A 24,754-nucleotide genomic window follows, 5' to 3' on the forward strand; every position below is an offset into this window, starting at 1 on the left:
AAACAGTTCTAGTTCTGCCCTCAAAATCTCAAAAATACTATTTTTTTGTATGAATGAAAAGGCACATGTAAAACTGATTCCTGGGAAATACAGAGTATTTGCAGTTCGACGTTTCCAGAAGATAGGGGCTGTGGGGCAAGCACAAATGAGAACTCTGTACCTTCAGAGAAATTATCTCTTTAGGGAAGGAACTATGTGTATTTACACAAAGGTATAAGTCAACGCATAATTCTTAGGTAGTCTACAGGTTAGATCTAGCTTGATATACCAAGTGGAATTGTCAAGGTGTATCATAGAAAATGTATGAAGAGACAGTATTTTTTTAAGCGTTAAGAATCTTCTAAATTCTGAACAAAATGAACTTGGAACACAACTCCAGTACTGAGGAATAAAGTCCTCTTCTGAAAGATGAACTTTTGAGGTTTATCATGCATCTGCTTGTAGGATAGGACCTCCAAGATTTTTAAAAACATATTTTTGATTTTCAGCACCTGGAGTGCTATGAGAAATGAGGGAATTATTAACATAGCAGTCAACTCAAATTTCTGTCAATTACTTGATTTCAAAATGGAATTTAACATAGTATAATAGAAACGTACAACTATAGCTCTGACCTTAGGAAATTGCCCTTATTGGGCCTGAACTAAATATAGAACTGGTCAGGGCACATGCTCTAAAGGCAAACATTTAGTGAAAAGTAAGGGTGATCATTTGGTTCAGAGAGGTGGAAGAGGATTTGGTATACTATGGCTCTAGCTGGTGTTAACATGGCAGGAAAAAGTACTGGAAGTCCTGCCACAGTACTTACCAGTCTTCCAGTATGTTTTCAGCTATATGTCTATAGATGTTGCATCCACATGTCGAATTTTAAAAAACGCTCAAACTAGTCTGCAGATTCCTAGGTAGCTACATTAGAGAAATGTATTTAAGAAGGCGGAGTAAGGAATTATGCTGTACGCCATGCTTTCAAGAACTGATTGAAGTGATTTACCTATATGGTGATTTCAACAAGATACTTTACACGCAGAAATTAAACATTATATGTCGATTATAATTATACTTTAATTACAAAATTAAACTTAGTAATGTACTGAAAATAACAACTTTGGTTTTATTTCTCTATTTTAGGTTTCGGGAATATAAAGCCGTAGAAGCTTTGGTAGGACTTCTGACTGACCAGCCTGAACAAGTTCTTGTAAATGTTATTGGAGCACTGGGAGAATGTTGCCAAGAGCCAGTAAATCGAAGTACTATCCGTAGATGTGGTGGAATACCACCTTTAGTGCAGTTACTTTCTGGAACTAATCATGCACTACTTGTGAATGTCAACAAAGTATTGGGAGCTTGTGCAACAGAACCTGACACTATGATGTAAGTTACTCATATTCATAGCATTTTAAATATGGAAAAAAACCCTTCTTTTTAGTAATTCTGGCACAAATATAGTCAAGTCTAATCTGATTTAAAAGGGTATTTTAGTTTGTGTTTTTGATAGGGCTGAGTAGGTTATTTACATCCCCGTAAAAAGTACTATATATATATTTTTTTAAGATTTTTATTAAAGAAGAATATACATAGAATGTAAAACTGTCACATTTTGGGGAAAATCAGATAAACCTTTAGTAAACTGATATTTATTAAATCTAAAATTCAGAGTTAAAGGGCACCATTTTAAAGTAGTGTATAAGTAGCTGTTTTGCCTTCTCCTTTTACATCTGTTGTCAAATCATAAATAATAGCCCAAATTAGAGAAAGTAATTCCAAAAGGAAAAGTGTGCATTTGCTGTCATGAAAAACAATTTTAAATTTTGAAAAGTAGAGCAATATTTTTGTGTTTTATCTGTTTTGTCCCTCTCCATCATTGCTTTTATGAACTCAGACTTGGTTTTGACCCTTTCCTTCCCTTTTGTTCCTTTGCAAAACCAAAGAAAAAGACAGTCTTTTTACTGAGAGAGTTGTTGCTCTCTTTGGTTTTGTGATGTAGATGTGTACAGCTTACAAACATCCTTGAGTTTTATGATTAAGTGTTCCAGTTAAATGTTGAGGTCGGCATTTACTGTGCTTACTGTTCCCTTACAGGGATATTTACCTCAAGATTCTCGGCATATTTCCCTCCTTATACATAAGGAAGGTCAGAAAGAGAGTTTTATTAATCTCCTCCTGTTCTGATTTGCATAATTCACTTGATATTCATATAGCAGTGTAGGGAATTCTTTTCCTGAATAGGGCTTTTGTTTTCATGCTTTGGCTGTCACCCAGTGGCAAAAGGCTGGATGGTACACAACCGTAAACATGGCTTGCATGAACAGTTAGCTATGGAGCATTAAAGTATACATAAATGAAATCACTTTCGCGACGTATCTCTCTAAAAATGCATGAACCTAACAGAATTAACATTGTAAATTAACTGAGAAATTTAAATACCAGTAAATATAAATTGGTATTTATAAAACCTCAAACATACTCTAGTACTTAGGACTATCACTTGTAGTATCCAATATGGATAGCTTCAGACTGGAATGTGGTCAGTATAAGCACCAAAAATAACACAAGTTACTGCTAAAATTGTGATGAACAAAGTCCATCTTGTTTTTAGGAAGGAGAGAGTACAGGTTGTTTGGAACAAAAATTTATGGAGTTTGCAAAGAGTGGACAAAGGGATCAAATGTTGAGTTTGGTTCATATGAGTAAATTATTTATTGAAGGTTCTCAACTTTTTTTTTCTTTTAAATATTATAAAACATGAACAAGTAAGCCAGATCTTAGATCAAGAGTAGAATATTATTTTTACTACTACTACCAAAAAAAAAAAAAGTTTCACAGAAATTCTAAGCAAGACTGTGACATGTACCTGATGTATTGTGCTATTTAGACTTGTAGTACTAGAAGAGACTATGCTGCTGTCTTTTCCCAAGGTGTGGTTCATCCAGATGTGGATAAGTTTGATACCAATCCAGCAAAATATTTGAAGGCAATGCTTAGTTAAAACATTGACACAGTGCAACTACTCACATGTTTAAAGGATTTGTTTGGTTGAGTGCCCTGCCCTTCACAGGGTTAAGATATTTCATTCCCACCCCACACACATAAAGGGATATCAATTCCTCTCCCTTCTCCTCCTCTCAGACCAGTGGAGCAGGAATTGAAATTGTAGCTCTTCATCCAAACTGATCTCCTCCTTTTTGGGAAGAGTAAGTCACCAAAGACATAAAGGATACAGAGTCTGTAGCATCACTTTATTCCATTTACAGAATTTGGGACTAAAACAATAAGTAGTCTTGTTAGAAACTACTGTGGGGTGCATTCTCTCTCTGTAAACATTTTCTGAACTTTTTAACCAAAAGGATGCATCTTAACAAGGATGCGGAGATGTGCCAAGATTGTATTCGAGAAAGAAGCAAAGCAAAGCCACTTGTAGCCTCTAAGTATATACAGGTGATGAGAACTTCCCATCGCAGTTTGATAGTTGGCTGTTTCTGGTCATCCTGGTTCATTCTTCATTTCATAATCACTTGTTCCTCAGAATGGCTTGGCAGGTTCTATGACAGCAGTTTTTCTCTACTATTCGCTTTTTCTCCTGGCAAATTTGGCTGGCAGGTCTTAAGCCCCATTTTCTTTGTCATCTGTTAAAGACAAGCACTGTTTAACAAGTTATTGTTTTAATTTGGCACTACAGAAATTCTGAAAACCATGATGATTTTTCTGGATTCTGCTATCACAAACTTTTGTATGTACTAGAAACTTCAAACAAAGCAGGAAAATTTAAAGGGAGTATCAAGCCCTCAGAAGGATTGAGAATTTTCAGACATATTCTAACGTTTCATTAGCTGTGTGTATGTTTTATGAAGTGTGGATTAGAGACTAAATATTCAGTTGAGCAGTCTTCTATTTTGAATGTGATTATACTTGCAGCAGTAGGTATGTGGAGACCATACAGACCAAGAGTAGAGCTCATGTGGTTTTTGTGAATGATTCAAGGGTATGTAATGAAGAGGATGGGATTAATATAAGAAATAAAAACCTGAGGGTGTTCTATGAAACAGTGCAGTTAACTTCTGAGGGAAATATTGTATATTTATCATATGTTCCATGGAGGAAGCCTGCACTGACAAAGAGAGAAGACTAGTAGATCAGCATAGGTGACTCTACAGCTTCTGTATATCTTTTATATATTCTATCTCTGTCATGTTTCCTAGTTGACACTTTAACTTCTACAACTACTCACTGGAAGGTACAATAGTGTCACTTTTCTGCACCAAGCCTTTATTTTAAGGCAACTTCCATCAATTAAGAGATTATTTTTGACTCTGTTGAGCTATGTAAAATAAAGTATAGCAGCCAGCTTCACTCACAGCAAAAAATAAGTTGACTTTTCTTAAAAAGCCAAACCTGTGTGACTGAACTTCCTTACTATTATGTGGACAGCATGAAGTTGTTCTCCATACTCAGTCTGGTGCATGGCCACTGACAGAGATGCCACTGCACATCTTTTATCTACATTTGTCTTTTTGAGGACCTTTATATAAGTTATTCTCTTTCTCTTATTAAAATCAGAGGACTAGTGCATATTTTTCAGCTGCTGCTAGATTTTCATTTGTACTTTTCATTTGAAAACCTGTAGACTTCATCTCTAGCATTCAAAACTGAGGGTTTAGAATCTTATAAACTAAAATGTACAATTATTTTATCCAAACAGATGGAGTTTGAGTCATTGGTATATAATACTATTTATCAAAGCAGTCAACAGCAACTAGTGCAAGTTTTGAGAAACATGCTAAATTGTGGTTTCAAAAAAGACAAGATTACATTCTGCCAGAATTAAGCCCTGTAATCTTACCAGTGAGCACAGTGCAGAGTCAGTATAACTTTGTTTATTTACATTTGTATTTGTGGTCTAAATTGGCAGGCAATTAAACTAGACTTCTCAAAAGTTCTGGCAAATGACACTGTAACAGAAAAAGATTATAGATATGACAAACAGATGTCTAGGCTGTGTGTATGCATGTGTGTTCGAGCAATTCATGGTGAAGTTTCTTCTGGAAATGTTCAATATTAAGTTTGAATTTGAAAGAGAAGTGCTATTTCAGATTAACAGCTTTGCTAGTTTCAGTTACCTAAAAAAAAAAAGTTACTTTCTAGAATTGTAAGCCACGTCTTGCACAGATATCTCGTGATGTTCGATGACATCATGATACCAAGATTCTTAAATGAAATAATGTAAAAAGTCATTATTAAACAAGTGTTGACTGTAAACAGCGAACAAAAGTAATTCAGAAAAATTAAAAATTGTTAAATTATCTGCACTGGCCAAATAGCAACTACCGGTTAATTATAACCTGAGATTTCCCAGAGGCTGTCCTAGACACTCCAGTAATCTCTGAATGTGTTTAATTGCATTAAAACTATTTGCGTGTAAGACATATTCTATAGACATATTCTGTGTGGAAACCAAGCAGATGTTTCGCTCACCCCTGGCAGTTGCCTTTTTGCAGGGGTGCTGCCAGCTGCGCACCCTTGGTCCCTGCTCTGGTCACGTCTGGCTGGCACAGCAGCGCGTGGCAGGAGCACCTCTTCACTCCTGCTGTTATATTTATAACTGCCAATACAACCACTTCTGGGTATTTTGAGGAGGAGAATAATTTACACCTTGTTCTAAATTGTATCAGTGATCAAATAAGAACAGCTTATGATGAGGTACAGAGCTTTGAATTAGAAGAGGTGGTCACTGGCCGTCTTGGGCCAGGTATATTGGGAGATGCCTCTGATCTGTTAAGGTACAGAGCAACAGTAGTTAAGAATTCAGGCTCTTGCTTCTGAACTCTGCATATCGTTATGTACTTACAGTGAAGCACCAGGTGGCAATTACCTATAATGTTTACATTTCTACTTCGTGTGACTTTCATGCATCTTAAGATTTTGACTAATAGTATTTTATATGTTAGATACATTACATACATGTACTTCAGCTGTTCTACAAAGCAGTTAAATATTTGAATTTTTAAATATTAAATATTAACATTGTTATATCAACTGAATATCATATTATATCATCTTTTATGAGATTCCCTTCAGCTTTCAAAGGAAAAGTTCTGCATTTTTTTGAAAGAACTGTCATTTAACAGTCCCGTGAGTGGTTGTTTAATACAGGTTTAACTGTAGTTCAACTTTATCATCATAATGTCAACAAATTATTATAAAATATATCATTTAAGGGACTGTAACCACAGAGTGACTAATGTACTAGCTATGGATTTATACAGAAATGAATGCCAACCGAAGTAAATGTTAAGGTATAGTTGCTTGTCTTTATTGTGGTAAGTAGCTTTATTATAGCATCCTGTTAATAATGTTACAATAAGTTTTGGGAATAAAATTAGATACAAAATCTATATACAAAAGCAAATCAGAATATTGTTTAGGGTAATGCCATCAGAACTGAAATTTTCAAAATTACAGATCTATTTTCCCATCTCTTTATTTATTTGTAAAGAAACCTACCGGAAATTTCACATAGAAAGGAATCTAATGTCTAAGCATTTTTATAGAGGAAACATTTTTCAGGCCATTTACTTTAGTGTTCCCTTTGCTTTTGTAGCAGATATGCTCATTTAACACCTGTTTTCTTCATCTGCTACACTGTGCAGCGAAACCATAAAAAGATTAAAAATTGAACCGAGAAAGGATTAGTCACTTGTTTAGCAAAGCAATTGGCAAATTATTAATTGGCAAATATATGTTCTCAGCAAGATGAAAATAAAAGGGTTTGTGCTTATTTGGTGATTACACAACAATAATTCTTCCAGTTCAGTAATTTAAGAGCATCATTCTTGTATATAGAGTTCTCTTCATTTGTGTTAATCTAGTGTAACTGAGAGAAAGCAGTAATCAGTGATGGACAGTGTACTTTGGAGATTTGTTTGTTTTGTCCTTATTAGGATTTTAGACATGCTGGATGGATGGAGGACAACCTTTTCAGATATTTTGAGCTATTCTGTTGGGTGTGAGACAACTGGTCGTTCAGGTCTTCAAGCAAAAGGCAAAACTCTTTAGAGAATGAACCAGCAAGTGAGGCTAGGTTACCTTGAAAAGAAAATGAAAGTAAACTTTAAAAAGGAAGCTTTCAGAAAAATTGAAAGATAAATCAGCCTAGAGGTTATTTTTTCTTTTTTTTCTTTTTTTTTTTTTTAAGTGTGGTGGAAAAATCTGAGCTGTTTGGCTTCTACCTCTTGATTTTTATGTACTGGTTGGAGCTGGGTCATTTATATTTAGTCCCTCTTGGGAGGAAGTACCTCATGTTGGTAAATGGTCAGTACTCTGCTTGACTAGAAGAAAGATTCATGGGTTCTTTTTTAATTAACATCTCATCTAGGAAAAAACTCCTTATGCTTTCTGAAATGACAGGAAAGTAATGTTAAAATTGTTTAAGTGTGGGGAGTTTGGAGGGATTTAAAAGCTTGTTTTGAAGCTTTTACTGAAGTCATCCTTACAATGTTGAAAATATATAGGTAACTATGTAGTTTGTGATCATGCTATTCTCTTTTGATGTGTTAAGATTTCTGAATTGGCCTTTGATTTTCGTGCAATTGATTTGGAACTAAGTATGTAAAATAAACTGTATTAAAATTAGCAGATCTTAAATAACTTATAGTATCTCAACCATAGCTTTGTACAAAAAAGTATTATTTTGAAAAACCTATGTGTTTAACCAGTTTGCAATTGCAGTTATACAGTTGAATTTTTACTTTTAAGATTAAAAAATGAAGCTATATTTGCTTTTCGTTATCTTCAGTTCATTGGCTTTGGGTTCAACATATCTTTTTGAAAAAATGCATATTTGTGAAGGGTATTAAGTTTTGTTTGACCTTCCTTTGCATTTAAGGTATTCACTGGACCCTAATGCGCAGTTATGATCCCCGAGCCTGATTGATATGTAAACATAACGCAGATGGTGTAGAGATGATTCTGATGATAATTCATTTTTCAGCTAGTCACAAATCTACTTTGATTACAGTGTGTTTAAGTAATTATAACACAGTGTTCAGTGTTAGTCTTGTTGGTAAGGAACACATGGGAGACAAGTTACATGTTATTCGTACCCAACAAAGGATGCACTGTGGTGTGACCATTTTAATTTCTAATGCTAGATTAGAAACATGGCATTTTAAAATATGTCATAGAGTAAGGTAAATACATTAAGTGTAGACTGAATAAAAAGTTAAGTACATAGTTTTGGGCATAAATATTTGTTTTGGAAAGTATTTGTTAATATATCAAAGAAGCCAGTATGCTTGAAATCAGATTTCACTTTGCATGCAGATCGTTAAAAAGTCACATGCTTGTTTTCACGTTTCTATGAGTTCTGGTTATAATGTAGTTTACTTTATCTTCTATAAGCATTTTGAATTACAGTGCTGAGAAAAAAGTAAACAACATTAATGATATTTAGTTAGAAAATATATTCTGTCTTTGCATCATGTATTCACACCTATCTGCTATAGTAAGCATTTTTACTGCATATGTTGATGGCGATTAGCTGACAATAAAACACAAGCACTTACAGCAAAACAGTATGTTAAAGAAAATCATACCAATATTTCTTAAAGCAGTGTTCCAAACAAACTGATATAATTTCGAATTTGACATTGTCTACTCCATAATTAATTATCTCTTTTTTTGGTCTGTTTCTGCAATAGCATAATTGACCGTCTAGATGGAGTTCGTTTGATATGGTCATTGTTGAAAAATCCTAATCCAGATGTTCAAGCAAGTGCAGCTTGGGCTATTTGTCCTTGCATTGAAAATGCTAAGGTAAGAAAGTTTTAAAGTAGTAGTTTTGTTATATATATACTCACATGTATTTTTAATAGTTGGATGATTTCCAGCAATACGTTGCCGTTTGCTGCTTACACTCTCTATTTCGTTCTGTTAACTGCTTAAAAAAATGATGTATTCACTTTTCAAAAGTGTCCTCTATCTAGCACTCATTATAGCATTCTGCTTTGCCTTTACAGTGCTTACTGTATTTGGAAAATGTATTTTAATAACTTAGCAGGACCTAAACTTACTGTTCCCAAATAAAGCATGTTGAAAATCTGACAATGTTGAAAACAGAAAGCTTCTACTCGCAGGCTATGAATAGTAAAGGTAGTTGTAGTTGTTCTCCACTATGAGGTACTTCAGCTATGTTCTCAAGAGACCATCATTTGGTTTCAGAGCATATTTCAGACCCGGTGCCAATGTAATCCTTAGATTTTCTGCTCAGACTGCCAACAAAAAGTGCCAGTTGTGAATAGTGGTTGTTGTGCAGGTCAGTTGGGCACAGAAGACTGAGCTATTCATTTAGTTTGTGTCAGTTTCCAAATAAAGATATAATGGTAAGTATAAGCTGTAAGTCATCTTCAGTGAATTCTTAACCACTGACCTGTGGTAAAATAAATGGAGAAGGTTTTGTTTCCCATTAGAAGTTTCCTAAAATACTAAGTAGACTTTTATCCTTAATCCTTGTACAGTAATATCTTCCGTTTCTAATTTACCTCCATATTTAATGCAACTTTTGCATCTTCCCTCTACTATATCACAAATATATATCCTTCCACTTAACATTTGAGATCCTGACTATGTAAAGAATGGAAATTCCTTCAAAGCGCTAGATATCTTTGGCATACTTTGCTGGCAGTGTATGAAATTGAGCACTATATGGTTGCTATTAATTTATATAGATGAGTAGATGTAGATAGAGATACATGGATGCAAGTATTGTGAGAACATTTGGTCTTGATTTTTATATCTTAAACATTTTCTATTTCTTCACAATGATTTCTACAATGGCAACCTGCTTGCCATTTTTCAAGCATGCTGGTTATTCTGAATTATCTTTCCATCTTTTTTTTTTAAACATACTCTCTAGTATAATAAAGTTTTTGGTGGGGTGTATACACATCTCCTCTGTCAAGATATGACTATACCTGACTCTCTCTTGAGTAGTGTTGCTATAACTGAATGTTCAAATTGTGCTTTATCTCAGAACTGAGGTAATATTTATTATGTGTAAGACTCTGCAACCTGTAGTGCCAGAGTAGAACTCCACATTGCTAGAGCTTCCGCTAAAAGCACTTTTTCAGAAACTAAGGGGATAGAGGACAGCTACTGAAATTGTAGACTACATGGATTCTTTTTCTTGTGTTTTTTCCCTTGGGTATTTGATGAGTGTAAGCTATATACATCCTTAGTGTAGCCATCCTCCTTTCATCTCTCTTGGCTGCCTGCCCAAATGCTAATCTGTGCCTCACAAAGAGTTCTTTATGTGAGACTGAGACAGAGTGGCACACTGAAACAAACCTACCAATAATACCCTTTCCTCTGACACTGAATGGAAAGAAATATGTATAAAGCAGCGATTATAGCCACACTGTGGAAGTGCAGTAACTATTTCTATCTAAACAATTTTTTTTAAAAATTCAAAGTTAATAATATTCAACAATTTGCATGATCTTCCAAGAAGCACAGTTTGGTTTATGCAGTGCTTGATTCAAAAGCAGTGATGAGTATATGATTTTAAAAGGATTATGTGCATTCTGGCTTTTCCAAGCCTGTACTGCAAACCATGTTTTGAATGACTGTGAGCTTGGAATCTAGCTTTGTTTTCTTTTTGTGCTCTTCTGTGGAAGCTATAGTGATTCTCTTCTGTAGTGGGAGGTGCAAGATGAAATAGAACTTGTTAACTGTATCAGAAACGATTTTTTAGAACAATTTAGTGCAGCATCCATTTTTCTGCACAGACATTTTCTGTACATCCAACTTCAAGGTTATTTTCAATTATATTTATAAAATCTTAGAAGCTAATCTGTCACACTGATAGGGCTGTTATTGTCATAGTATGTGAGTACATTATTATCTCTCATGCTCTTACTCTAACCATAATATGTTGAAGATGGAAAGTCTACCATTTCTGGTTTACCACTGGGGCATAAGAGTCACAAAAAGCCAAGACTTGAGTTCTGGAGATGTTTAGGTGCTAGGCAGTTTTGCAGCTTTCAAGTCTAACTAGTTTTCCTGCTGTTAAGACAAGCAGTTAATTGCAAAAGGAGCAGAATCCAAGTTCCCGTAACTCTAGATTATATGTGTCACCAGTTACATTATGGTAGCTGGTTCAGAATACTTCCCATAGAATAGAATTGTATCAGTATGATATAGCTAAGTGATATTGTATGTTACAACAACCTGATGTAGGTGAGTGATGTTTGCTCCATGACAGATCTAAGACTTCTTAAGTAGAGGACATAAATTGTACACTGTAGTACATAAACTGTTACAGCTCTGGCAGCTATGACATTGATTTGGTATCAGTCATCGTTTCTGTGTGCCAGCATTAGTTCTAAATATTTTTAACCTTAAGGATTTCTTGCAGAGTGAAGATCTTACAGATAGGCTGGCAGTGATATAATTTGTGTGGTAGAACTATCCTGAGAAAATTTGCCCATCACCTGTGAGTGCTATTTGTGAGTCTGAGACAAATATCTCATTATTTTAGATAAATTAGCTTATACATTTCTTTAAAATGTAATAACATGAGAGACAAGACTGTCATTTGTTAAAGGAATTGTCTTAATAGAAGGAGAGTCTTATTAATTAGTTCCTTACATCCAAAAGGAAAAGTTACTGCTGCATGCACATTAGTAATGACAAAGTGTAAGTGCACTGTCCAAAAACCACAAATGATTATGAAATATGGCTAAGAAAAGCCTACTCAACTCTGTTGATCTTGGAGCAGCAATATTTGGTTATGATGCTTCTTTGAAAAACAATATTTATACTGTTCTCCCAATGTACATCAGCCCAAACAGAAAAATTTAGAGAAACTCTACAAAGCTGTTGTTTGGGCTATTATAAAATTCATCCAAAGGCATTGTGCCAGTAAGAGGAACACTGCCAGCTTGAGTTTGTATGAAAATTCCTATTTCCTCACAGAGTAACCTTTCAACAGGATGCCTTGGAAAAAAAAAAGAAGAAGAAATGGTAGAAGTTATTTTCTGTCCTCATATGTAGTAGAGTTTTGGCTGCAAACATTAGAATGGGAATGGTAATGTCAGGCATCATCTTTCTCTCTGTCCTTTGTTCTTGTGTATCAGCTTTCAACTTTCAAAGTTTCAGTTATAGCTTTTGTTTTAGCTACAACTGTAAAGGCTTTCTTAAAGAACTTCAGGAAGCTACATATAAAGTCTGTTAAAATAATTTAAGTAAACAGTCTGAGACCAGGGATTTGAGAGAAGAGAGAGTGAAAGTTATTCTATTTTCTTAAAATGTACATGTAAAATGAGATCTCAGACCTTTCTGATTAAATGTGATTTCCGCACCCCCCCCCCCGCCCAAGTTATTGCATCCCTTTTAGCTCTGAAGTGGAATTCCATGGATGTGATGAAGGATGATCAGCCATCTAAAATTGTCTGTGTATTTACTACATAATGGGGAAAGAGAATGTCCATGAGATGGGTATGTGTAAAGGTCAAGTAACTTTCACGCTTACAGAAGTATTATATACTGAGGAAACGACTTCTTCTGGAGCCAGCAGCCTGGAGTTAACCTGTGGGTGGAAAATACGCTGCTGATGACCCATGTTATTTAGGATTCTTACACAGATTTTGTTTGTTATGGAAATGTTAACATCACCGTGTGTATAAAACCACAGATATTATTTCTTTACTAAAAGTAAGAAAGAAAGGTAGTGGAACTTGGAAATTCTTCTGTTATTTGACAAATAGTAAAATTATTTGCTGTTTTAAATGAATTAAGATACTTTATTTAAACATTTTCCTAATTTAAAACTCTAGTGTATAAAGATCATTCATGCCCCATACTCTTGTTCATTTGTTTTATATTTTAAAAATTTTACGTAAGCAGTACCAAGACATTTTTGTTTACGTACCATTCTTTGGTTAAACCTCTAATGTCGAAACTCCCTGCTTGAGTATGTACAGCATTTTTCCAGTTTCTTTGTTTTCCTTGCTGTGCTGCTTGCAATTCTATACAGAAACCTTGGCAGTTCAAACTTGGTGCTCTTCCTGCTCCCTTTCCATTTTCCTATTTGTTTTCTCTAGACATTATCATTTTTAACATCAATCATACCTACTTCTCTATATTCGGTCTCATTTTCAGGCAGTTTTTAATGCCTGATATCTGGATGTAGACTTTCCAAATTTTTAAGCATTTCTTATGAGCTAAACTTCAAGAGAGTACTGTAAGAGAGACAAAAAGGATTTTTTGGCTTGCACTTCAGGCTTTCCAGACCACCAGAGTCCTTGGAGATTTAGGAAGCCCAGGAAGCCAGGCCTGGCTTGGGGAATCCATAGCTGGCTGCCAGGGTACATGCGGAACCAGCCTGTCCAGGCTGCCTAGAATTTTAGTGAACCAACTATCATCGTTTGGGCCTCCTATAGACACGTTACCCTGGAGATCCTCAATGGACTGACATAAACTGCCCCAAGATCCTTAATGTCTACAAATATAGGAGTGCGGTTCCTGTAAAACATGTAACCTGAAAGCTGGGAAGCTAAGAGTGTAACCCATATCTCCCTCATTGGGGAGCAAGCAGCTGCCTGAGAGCTCGGAGGCCATAAGAAGCCAAAAAGCTTAGGAGCTCCTGGAGACCTGGCTTTTCAGCTGTTTGGCAGCCCATCAGGCAAGAAGTCAAGGATTCTGTGAAAACCAGAAGCTCAGCAGCCTGGCAGGCTACTCACCAGCCACCTGGCTGACAAGAGAAAAAATGAAGAGGCACGTTGGTAATTTAGCCTGCCTTTCTGCCTGGTTTCTGTCAAAACTTTTCAAGAAGTTGTTGTGTTCTTCTGGAAGGTTTTGGTTCCATTCCATTAGCGTTTTCTGATGGAATACTGTTCCACTGGAAAATATTTGACCAGTTTTCCATGTAACTTAGTTTATGATAGCTACACCTGCTAGTCAACAGCTTGTCATGTAGCTTCTGTACTTTTAAATTAGACTTGCTAATTGGATTTTTAAAATCTATAAAAAGTTTAAAGCCCATCCTCCTCACATTTTTTCTTTTTCATCTCTTCTTTGTTTTTTCTTCTTGTCCATCTCACCTTTTTCCTATTTTACCCTCTCACTTGCCACATAGGCCTTCCGTAGATTTTAAGGCAAGAAAAGAGCACAGAGATCATTGTGTCTCATTTGCCGCATAATATAAACCAGAAAATTTCAAGCATTCATTTTATCTAGCGCAGAAGCTTTTGACTGAACTGTAACGTATTTTATACTTTACACTTGTTGTTCAGATTCTCGGTGGTCTGTAATGGTAAGTGGTACAATATGATAAGATTACCTTCTCATATACCACTCTAATTTATGGAACCGTGCCAGAGTTGCAAAGACACAAACAATAATTGTTATAACAGCTTATTAGTTTGTGTTGTCACTGCATTGATTGTTTAGCTAGACTGGCCTCAGAACATGCCAATATTGCTGTCTTCCTTACAATATTAAACTACACATTAGTGATGGCTATCTCATAAATATATTAATAAATAAAGAAGTTTGTGTAGACACTTATTTGGATTCAATTCAGTCCAAATCCAATGGAAACAATGTTTAGTTTTTCCAGTTATTCAATATTATTTGTTTCTCATACTTCCATTATTCAAACGCTTTTCAAAATAATCTGAAGTGAATCATGATGTTTTCTCTACTGTGGCCTCAAAAGACTTTAATGTTAGTAGTTTCACTGCTTCTGTGAAAAAAAATTAGGATTTTGGCATTTACTCAGAACTGAACTTCATTGAGAGTTGTGAGGAGGAGGAGAAGGAAGAGTAGGCATAGTCTGCCAGGCTGAAAAGTATGGAAAACTATAGACAAAAGGACTACTATGAGTTGCATGAGTGATTAGGTAGACCTTTTTTTTCCCCCCATCATCTTTTACAGAACATGCATTGCATGCTTTCTTGGGCCGTATGCTTGGCTAATGGACTTTGCTTTTGTTTCTTGAAAGTATTGATAGCAATATACTTGCCAGGTATTTAATAGTGCAATGATCAAATCCCCTAAGAGCCAAGAGTAAGGAGTTCTGCTTTTCCAGGCTATGGACGAGCATTGGAGCCATGTTAAAGCTGCTCTGCATTGTGGCTCTGGCTTTAGCTGCTCCAGTGAAGTGAAGAGGATGGGAAAATGTTGCTTGTCTGCTGTTGTTTTCCCAGCATGTTGTGTTTTCCCAACACAGAAGAGCTGTGAGATGTAGTGGAGGAATCTCATCTTACATGGTGTTTCTTCATCAGTTCTGTTACAGTGGAAGTCTCCACAGCTGTAGAGACAGGAATAAAAATTAGCCTTTAAATATAAAGTAATTTGATTAATGTTACCATGAAAGTGTTTAATAAGAAAAATTAATAGAAACTTCATTATATTAAATTGTGTGTTTCCCTTTTTCACTGAACAGCTATAATATAGAAATCTATCTGTTGCATTTCTTTATTTTGAATTTTAAATTGGATTGTGCATTAGGATGATAAGTTATTCAGTTGTTGATGGGAGATGAAAAAAGACAGCTGCCTTCATTAAAGAAATGGTAGTTTAAAAATTACTCTTGATAACTAAAGTTTATTTGCACAGCCATACCATCATTTTTTTGGACAAGAGCAATTCAATTTGACAAATTAGCTTTGACACCTTAAGCTTCTTAAGATGTTCTAAAAGTGAAATACTACTTGTTTTTAGTGGAGAAACTTTTCTCTTTTAAGTGGAGTATTTTAAAGATAAACACAATGTGGTTTTGTAATACTGTGTTTAGCTTTATGTCTTTCAAATAAAGAAACCAATATTCACTTTGGAAGAAATGAGATAGGAATTCAGTTACAAAAGAATTCAGTAGCTCACTTACAAGAACTGTATGTCTCAACTTAAGGCTGATGAACTTTCTTTACTTAACGAAAATAACCACAAAAACACATATAATATGACAGCAAGAGAACCAAAGAATCCCAAATGTTCTCCTTGTATAAATACTGCAAGGATCAAGTGATTTTTCCAGATCTGTCTTTTTGCAAGCATGCTTTCTGCTCCTAATTAAAAAAATTATGTGTAAAGCTGATCTGTCTCACAGTATTTCTGCTCTTGGCAGAAGCCAATGTAGAAATAAGTAAAAAGGGAATGTTAACTGAATTTTGTTAATAGTCATGTAGTTCATCAAGATGAAGACAGGTGATTAAAGAGTAGCAGGATGAGGCTTTTATCAGCACAACAGGGAACTGCTGGACTCAACATCTATGCCAGATAGGTTTTTTTACTACATGAGATTGCAAACTCCTCCCTTTGAATCCAGTTCTGACACAATATTTACCATAATTTCTGAGGATAAAAACTTTGCTGTCCACTAGTTAGAAGATGCGGTCACGAAGTCAAGAAAATCCTGTTATCTCTTCCCGTTTTCTTCACCCACTTAAAATGTGGTTTAACAATCTATGTTGTTTCATATCTCTCACCTCAGGTTAAATATTACATTAAAATTTAGAATAATGATGAAGGTTTAAAATGAAGATATTTCCTGTATACAGTAAAATGTTCTTGCTCCCCCCTCCGTTTTTTTTTTTTTACATTTTTATTGCTTTAAATGTCTGTGTTTGGCCTCTTACTTTGTTGAGCTCAGGAAATGTGATGGTTACAACAGAAGCAGTTATCCTATCATTAACACACTCAGATGTATAAAATAAAATTACCCAGTGGGAGTGATTTTATCAATATTTTTATCTATAAAGGCTGTTTCTTAGGCTTTATTCTTACCATACCATTTTTCCCCACCTAACTCAAGCTGAGTAGCCCTGTTATAACAACTAAGAAGTAGTTGTTATAACTTGTTACAACAAGTAAGGGGGGAATAAATTACCTAAATTCACTTAAATGCATTCTTCTTTTCTTTCAAGTTGGTTTTTTTGTTGTTTTGGGTTAGTTTTGGTTTTTTTGTATAGCTATATCCTAAGATGCTCTCTAAGCTTTTCAAAATGCTTGAAGTTTATTGAATAACTTCATATGCAACACTAAAGAATGTAAATGTAGTTTAGTAACTATATTAATAGATTAGAGTGTGCAGTATGTGAATACTAAAGCATAAAGGTAGTCTTGGAAATGGAACAATATTAAATAAAATATATATATAAAATAAAATATTAATTTCAATATTAAAATTGTTATTACCCAATAGTAAACTACCCAGACTTTGAAACTTTTACATTTCTACAGTAAAGTTTAAGGACTACAAGTAAATATGAAAGCTTATCACACACTAATAGCTGGAAATTACAAACCCTTTGGGTTAAGTCTCACAAAAAGTTGTCTGATGATTAATTTAGAAGGTAGAATTTAAAAACTCTATTTTTTTCTGTGCGAAACAAAAAGTGCAAAAAGATTTCCAAAAGAAATTTTTCTTCTCGTGTTACAAAAATAAGTATAGATGAAAATGCCTGAGAGTATTTGGAAACTAAAGTCACAGAAGTTACATTAGACTTTATAGCATGAACTGCTATCTGATCATTAATACGGGTACACTCAAAGAACACAGAAGCAAAATAATTTAATCCAGACCTCCACAATCACAGGCACAACTTCATGTAATTTCTTCTTTAAATATCTTTAAAGTGTGGCAATATAATAAATACACATATTTCAGTTAAAAAAAAAAAAAGTATAAATTTACTGTACAAAGCAAGTATGTGGTTTTGCTAAATGATACCAAAAAGATTTCATTTGTTGTTGAAATTTCTTTGGGGAAAAAAATCTTGTAACATAGTGGATTTTAAAGCTCTCATTTCAGTCCTCCTTTCTGCTCATTGTTCTTCACATTTCTTACTTCTTTACTTTTCCCTTTGTCTTGCACAGACCACCAGACTACACCCACAATCACATTTGGGAAACTTTCCTGACATGTGGTTTCTGCAGTTTCCCTCTGCTTTTCATCACTGGTAGAAGGTTCTGTCCTTGTGTTTAGCTGGTTTCACAGGCAATCATTGAAACTCTTTTCTTTTTCTCACTGCTGGATTGTTTATATATTATTCCATCAGTTTAATTGGACCGTGCTCCTTTACAAAATGTGGAAAGCATAACCTTGTCAGAACAGAAATTTAACAAGCAGGGTTATAATTATCTGGAAAGAAAATATATACAGGTAGGAAAATAAAAAATGCACATATTAGTTCATTAAGACAGGATACAGATTATCTTATCTCTTCGTGAAATGTCTTTCAAGAGCATGAATAATAATACATGTAGAAAAGTAGAATCATGTCCATGTATAGCAGGGCCCCTTTCCAATCTTAGATACGCTACTGTAAGTTTCCCTGTTGAACAGAAGCCTTTCTCATTTGTTGAGCCAATATTTAGACACAAGGCAATGCACACTTCTGTGGTAAGTTTCAAGAAATTGAAGTAAATGTGAAATATTGTATTTTCTTTTCTTCTCCTGTATCTGGTCATTTAGCTGTCTAGCCCTCTAATACCTGTAGGTAGGAAATTTCCATGTAAGAAATCTTGCTCTGTAACACATTATCTACCATCTTGGGTCAAATTTTAAAATTTCAAGACAGACGTGAAAACCGATACCAAGAAAAGTTGTTTATGTTCAGATGATTGTCTGTAGATACATTTACAATGTGGTATGTATGCACTAACAATGATAGAGAATTTTTTTTATGCTGGTGTATCCATGGGAAACGTGCTGTAATTCAGCTTCCGTTACATGCAGCTCACATGGTAACAGAAGGGGCAGAGAACTGCCCTTCCTTCTCTGTTTCTCTCAGCTGCTTCTCTGGGTGATAAACCTGGATTGTCCTCCTTCTGCATAAACATTTAGATCCTCTTTTAGTTTCTGTAAGGACCTCTGTTATTTTTTCATTCTGGTTATTTTAGGACTTCAGCACGAATTTTGCTCTTGGATACTACCCTTTTTTCACATGCTGTGGCTTCTGGTTTTGACCGTCACACTATATGGCTTTAACCTCTTCCTTCCAGTCTCGAGGATTGCACTGCCTGTGGTGGAAAATGTTTCTTCTGATGGGCCTACTCACTGCTTTTGCTTTCTGTTAGAAGGAAACATCACAGCTAAGAGTTCTGTTTAGCATTTAGACCCAGAACTAAAAATGATGAACTGCAGCATATTCTGGAATCTTTATTTACCAAGTTACTCAGCAAAGTTAGCACAATACAATCGGACACTACTCTGTTCATAAATCAGCCCCCAAAATGAAATAAATATAATCAAAACCATTCTTGGTCTCAGGGTCACTCCCTAGCCCTAGGAAAGTTCATACTATCCATGCTTGAATTTTCATGAGGTCCTAAGACCTTTCAGTCCAAAAGGCTTTCAGGAGACTGGTAGTTTTAATTCAAAATTCTCCTGTTGATCTGTTGAAGGAAGCTCATGAAAGAAATTCCACTTGCAGACCTTTCTTTCCACCTACACACATTTACCATCACTGAGGTGCACAGGCTAGAAACATCAAAAAACACCTGAAGTTCTTGCCTACAGTGGTTTCTGACCCATATCTATTTTGTAATCAATAGTTTATTTACTTTTCTTAAGTCTTATGTTTTACAGGAATCCTTAAGTTATCTATAACTAGGTTATTTGCTGGTTTCTGTATTCATTGGACAAAGAACTTAAAGAGAATCACTCATCTTTCTGGATCCACATCTGAAAGATAGAAAATGTAACAAAAAATGTCAGACTGGGTTACAGATTGTATAAAAAAGTCCTGATAAAACACAGGTATCTATGCTCAGTATAGAGGTCCACTCAACTAAAGTAACTGCTGGACCCATTCAAGTAGAAACGGTGATTTCTCCAGATTACATTGCAATACTTGATATACTCAGGTCAGACCCTTGAAGTTCCATCCATCTCTTTGCTAATTATTATGTTTACAATGAAGTTTCTGAAAATGCTGCTGCATTTTGTAGTGTTGTCTTTCAGGCTCTGTATAACCGGGTATCCTGAGAACTCCTCCTAGATGGTCGTTGGCAAAATGTTCCTTAGAGTTACCCACAGGTTGAATAAACATATAAAAAAATCATTCAAAGAAGTATATGTGTTTTTCTATTCTGGCATTGTTTCTGTCCAGGAGGATAACCAGGAGGTTATCTAGAATAATGTAATCTGACATGGTAGAACATCTTACTGAAGAAAGAGATACATTTCTTTTCAAGCATCTCAGTTTAACGGAGTGCAGTGAATCTTAGAGTACAGCATTGGTCAGTGGCTATATATCAGTTAAGAATTTGTGCTTGAACAAATCTTAGATTTATGCCCTGTGTGCTTTTAAGGGTACGTGAAGTACATATGCTGCATGTCATTTCATTAGATACTGCCAGTCCCTTTTTGCTTGGGGCAACCAAATGAATTCCATACCCATTAGCTTAGTCTCACAGTGCCGAAACTGCTGGTTTTGTCTGGTTTACACATTGACATGTAAGCATGTGCTTGCTAATTTGAACTGATTAATAAACACAGGAGTGTGAGAGCAGCCAATGCTATGTCAGACCCAAGGTTCACTGACACAGTATTCTGTTTCTCACACTAGCCCACAGGGATGCCTGTGGAAAGGTAGAGCAAACTTGTAGCTGGGGTTCCACTCCCTAGAATGCTCTTCCACCTTCAAGAAATCTGGGACTCAGGAACTTTCTCAATCAGAGGGAATACTTTTATATTTAATAACCCTTAATGGACTTTTTTTTTTCCTGCGAATTTGTCTGGTTAATTTCTAACATGTAAACCTCTAACAGCCATTGCAATCCTGCTCCAAGGACGTCAACATCTTAACTATTCTTTGTTGGAAGAGAACTTCGTTTTATCCTGAACGTGCCAACTGCCAATTCCCTCTAATGCTCCAGTTCTTCTCCCTGTGGTATCTAAAATGACACTAGATACCTTTATTTAAGCATGGAATTTCTGTCTAGATGGTGGTATGTGAAACAGTGTTAACTGTCATATGTCTATCAAGAGAGCTCTGAGGTCCGAATTAGCCGTATTTCTTGGTGAAGGCAACACAGCAATAGCTGCAGTTTTGAATAATTATGTCATGCCATTCTCTTTTTTAAACATTTGCATAAAATACAGATTGAATATTTAAAAATAATGTTTCTTTTGATTCTCATTTAGGATGCTGGGGAAATGGTTCGATCCTTTGTTGGTGGCTTGGAACTGATAGTCAATTTACTAAAGTCAAATAATAAAGAAGTTTTAGCTAGTGTATGTGCAGCCATTACAAACATAGCTAAAGATGAAGAAAATTTAGCTGTTATAACAGATCATGGAGTCGTCCCCCAGTTATCCAAACTGGCAAACACGGTAAGTAACATCTAAACATATTATACTAAGATTCTGAATTACTTAAGTCAGACTGCATTATACCCAACTAAAAGCTTATGACAAGAGCGGTAGATTTCGCAGCATCTATAAGGAAGAGCTGTACAATCCTTCCTCTGTGAGATGTATATTAGACATGAAAACACTCTGTGGCTGGTACTATAATAGCTTTGGAAGTTGAGCTTCATTTTAATAGTCACTGTTGCTGAATATTGCATTTGAGAGATGCAGCTGCCATGTGAAAAAAGCACAAAGGGTCGAGGGAGCAATAAATCTGAACCATGCAGAGAATCTCAGTGATGGGTCTATACGTTACATTTTAATGCTAATTTCATCTAATTTCCAGTCAGTCTAAAAGCACCTTTGAAATAATATGAAAAGGCACAGCACTTCCTAAAAAGACAATAACAAAGGACTAGTAGCTCCATGTGTTACAGTTCTTTCCAGTTTTCAATTGTACTTCAGTTAAATTGTCATGCCTTAAAGATGCTTGAGAATACACTTCTGCTTTCCTATGAATTTTTTGTTGTACTATGTTGTCTTTAATTTATTGTGTTTTTGCCTTCTTCAGAACAATAACAAATTAAGACGTCACTTAGCTGAGGCCATTTCCCGCTGTTGCGTGTGGGGGAGCAATAGAGTGACCTTTGGAGAGACCAAGGCTGTAGCTCCTTTAGTCCGTTACTTGAAGTCAAATGATCCAGCGGTTCATAGAGCTACAGCTCAGGCTTTATACCAACTTTCAGAGGATCCCAACAACTGTATCACCATGCATGAAAATGGAGTAGTGAAGGTGAGGTGGAACTTTTTTCTTATTTGGAGTTCAAACTATTGAAGGGGTTTGGCATGGTCGAAAGAACAGATCTTTCATTTGAAATAGTTCTTGAATACTGCTGCGTACCTCAGATTTTCTGAACTTTATCCTAAAAGTGTTTGGTTAAGCAGTGAATTAGGGAACAGTATTTCAGTACTAAAGATACTACAGCTCGGTGGTTGTTGGGAGTGGAGATATGATGTGGACATTCACCTCTAGAGTATTTGACTTGACTCTGACCTAGGTTGGTAGTGACATTACGTCAGCATTTTGTTGTTCTCAAATGACTTTTGCAAAAGAAGTTGCGTCATCTTAATTAATAGTTGCCTAGTATGGCAGAAAGTCACCTAAGAACAGAGTGTAACTAGATTTGGGGACAAATTAAGATATAATAATACGAAGGCTTAGTTTATCTGGAGCTGTTTCAGTGAATTCTGCATTTACTTATGCAAATTCTTATTTTAGGAGTTAAGTGTAAGCAAATTCTGCAAAGATCTTTCTCCAGAAAGAATTTTTCTCTCAAAAATATTTTCTAGCAAAGTTTTCTCACTAGTTGAAGCCAGAAGAGTTATTCTTTTGGCACAGGAGAGATAAGGATTATGGCCGTAGAGATGGAGGTAGTAGGAATTTTCAATTTTCATAAATTTTCTGAAAGATTCACTGTTTGAAGACTTTTCGTTTTACTTCATGTTCAGGTAAATGTATTGAAAGTATGAGTTGACTTGGGATGCAATGTTGTTATTAATGGTGAATTTATGCCTGCACTAATCATAATGCACTTTATTGTGAGCAGTTTCAATTCTGGCACAGTCTACTGGTCCTGCATTATCATACATGTATCTGTAGCTGGCTATGTCTGTAATTGGGTTAAAAAGATTCACTGGTCAAAAATGTTTAAAGACTCAGTTTAAATGCCAGTGCTTGAACTGACTCAATTCTAAGCTACCTGTTCAGTGCTGCAATGTAACATCTTCCCATCACAGTTGCATTACACTGGCTGTAGAGCACAGAGGAATATATACTGTACTATAGCTCAATTTGTAACTAGTGTCTGATGACTTTTTAATGTTGCTTATCTTTCCATTCAACTGCCACAACCCATTTTCTACCTTCCTGCATCTGTTGTTTTCATCCATTTTGTTATGCAGGTTTTAGGTTTTATAAGTTGTAGCACACTGAACATATTATATAAAGCCAATTCTGATTATATACTTTTATAAAAATTCCATCTCAGTCTAGGTTCATCTTTATTTTTCAGTGCTAGTTAAAATATTCAGGCTAATTAAAAACATTTATTTGCACTTGCAGATAAATAGGAATGTACAGAAAACGATCACAGCTATTTAATTTTTTTATTATTCACAATATTCTGGAATATTTTAAGTGAGAGAAAAGAGAACTGATAAAAGGAGAGCAAAACTGCAAAATAAAGGAACTTGGGTTATGTTTGTTGCATCTAAACTTTTTTTTTTCCCCAGGGTGCACTTCTTGTGTATGAGAAACTTGTATTTTTGTAATGCAGTGAGCACGTGTTTGAACATGGGCTTGTATGTGGGTCCATCAAGAACCAAAGTGGAAGTGCTGCTCATCTCATAACTGATGGGTGGCCTGAACATGTGAGAGGATATATGGCAGTTTCTCGTCGCGTGTGCCAGCACACACATACATTTCTATCTTAATTTCTATCTTAGAAGCAGATGTGCATTAGTTGTCTGACAGGAAGCAGCTGCATTTTGGCCCAGGTTGAGACCAGCAGCCAGGGCAGCAGTTCTGCGGAAAAGGACCTGGAGCACAGGTTCAGCAAGCTGAACATGAGCCAACAGGATGCCCTGGAAGTGATGAAGGCCAACAGGGTCCTGGTCTGGAGACATAGCCAGTGGGTCAGGGGTAGTGACTTAGCACTTATTAAATCACATCAGGAGTACTATGTTCAGTTTGGGCTCCCACTTCAAGAAAGATGTGGATTAACCTGAGCAAGTGCAGTGAAGGGCCACCAGGATGGTTGGGTCCTGAAGCACATGACTTATGAGGGAACTGAGCTTGTCTAGCTTGGCAAAGGCCTTTGGGCAGCAGTGCATAACAGCAGCCTGTCGGTATCTAAGAGAAATGTATCAAGGAAACAAAGGCAGGCCCTTTACTGAAGTGCGTGGTAGGAGGACAAGAAACAATGGTCAAAAATTTAATCTGATATATTCCATCTGTATATAAGGAAAAAAATTCTGTGAGGGTAGTGAAGCACTGGAACAGTTGCCCAGAATGGCTGTGGATTCTCCATCCAAGATAATTTAGAGACCTGGCTTGACAAAGCCATCAGCAACCTGGTCTGAATTCAGTATTGACCCTGGTTTGACTAGGAGGTTGGACTAGATGACCTCTGAGATGCCTTCCAACCGAAATGATTCTGTGATTCAGATAATCTGATTTCTATCATATGGAAAATAATGAAAAAAATATGAAATATGGAAGAAAATTATTGTTCTTTGCAAACCACTTCTTCACTACCTTTTGATAACTAAGCAGTATTCTCCAGCTTCTCAGTGGACTTTATTGAGCCATACCCATGGCATACTCAATTAGGGAAAACAGCC

The 24,754-nt window shown here is 35.7% G+C and overlaps 1 protein-coding gene across 1 annotated transcript in view; it reads left to right on the forward strand.

The window, feature by feature from the left end:
• The window catches only part of ODAD2 (outer dynein arm docking complex subunit 2), an 83,985-nt gene that overhangs the window by 36,916 nt on the left and 22,315 nt on the right, over window positions 1-24,754 (forward strand). Inside the window, 4 exon segments of the mRNA XM_065629660.1 lie at window positions 1,129-1,371; window positions 8,694-8,808; window positions 21,146-21,334; window positions 21,924-22,145. Coding sequence (XP_065485732.1) covers window positions 1,129-1,371; window positions 8,694-8,808; window positions 21,146-21,334; window positions 21,924-22,145 — 769 coding nt within the window.

Source organism: Caloenas nicobarica, chromosome 2, assembly GCF_036013445.1.
Source record: "Caloenas nicobarica isolate bCalNic1 chromosome 2, bCalNic1.hap1, whole genome shotgun sequence".
Classification (NCBI taxonomy): domain Eukaryota; kingdom Metazoa; phylum Chordata; class Aves; order Columbiformes; family Columbidae; genus Caloenas; species Caloenas nicobarica.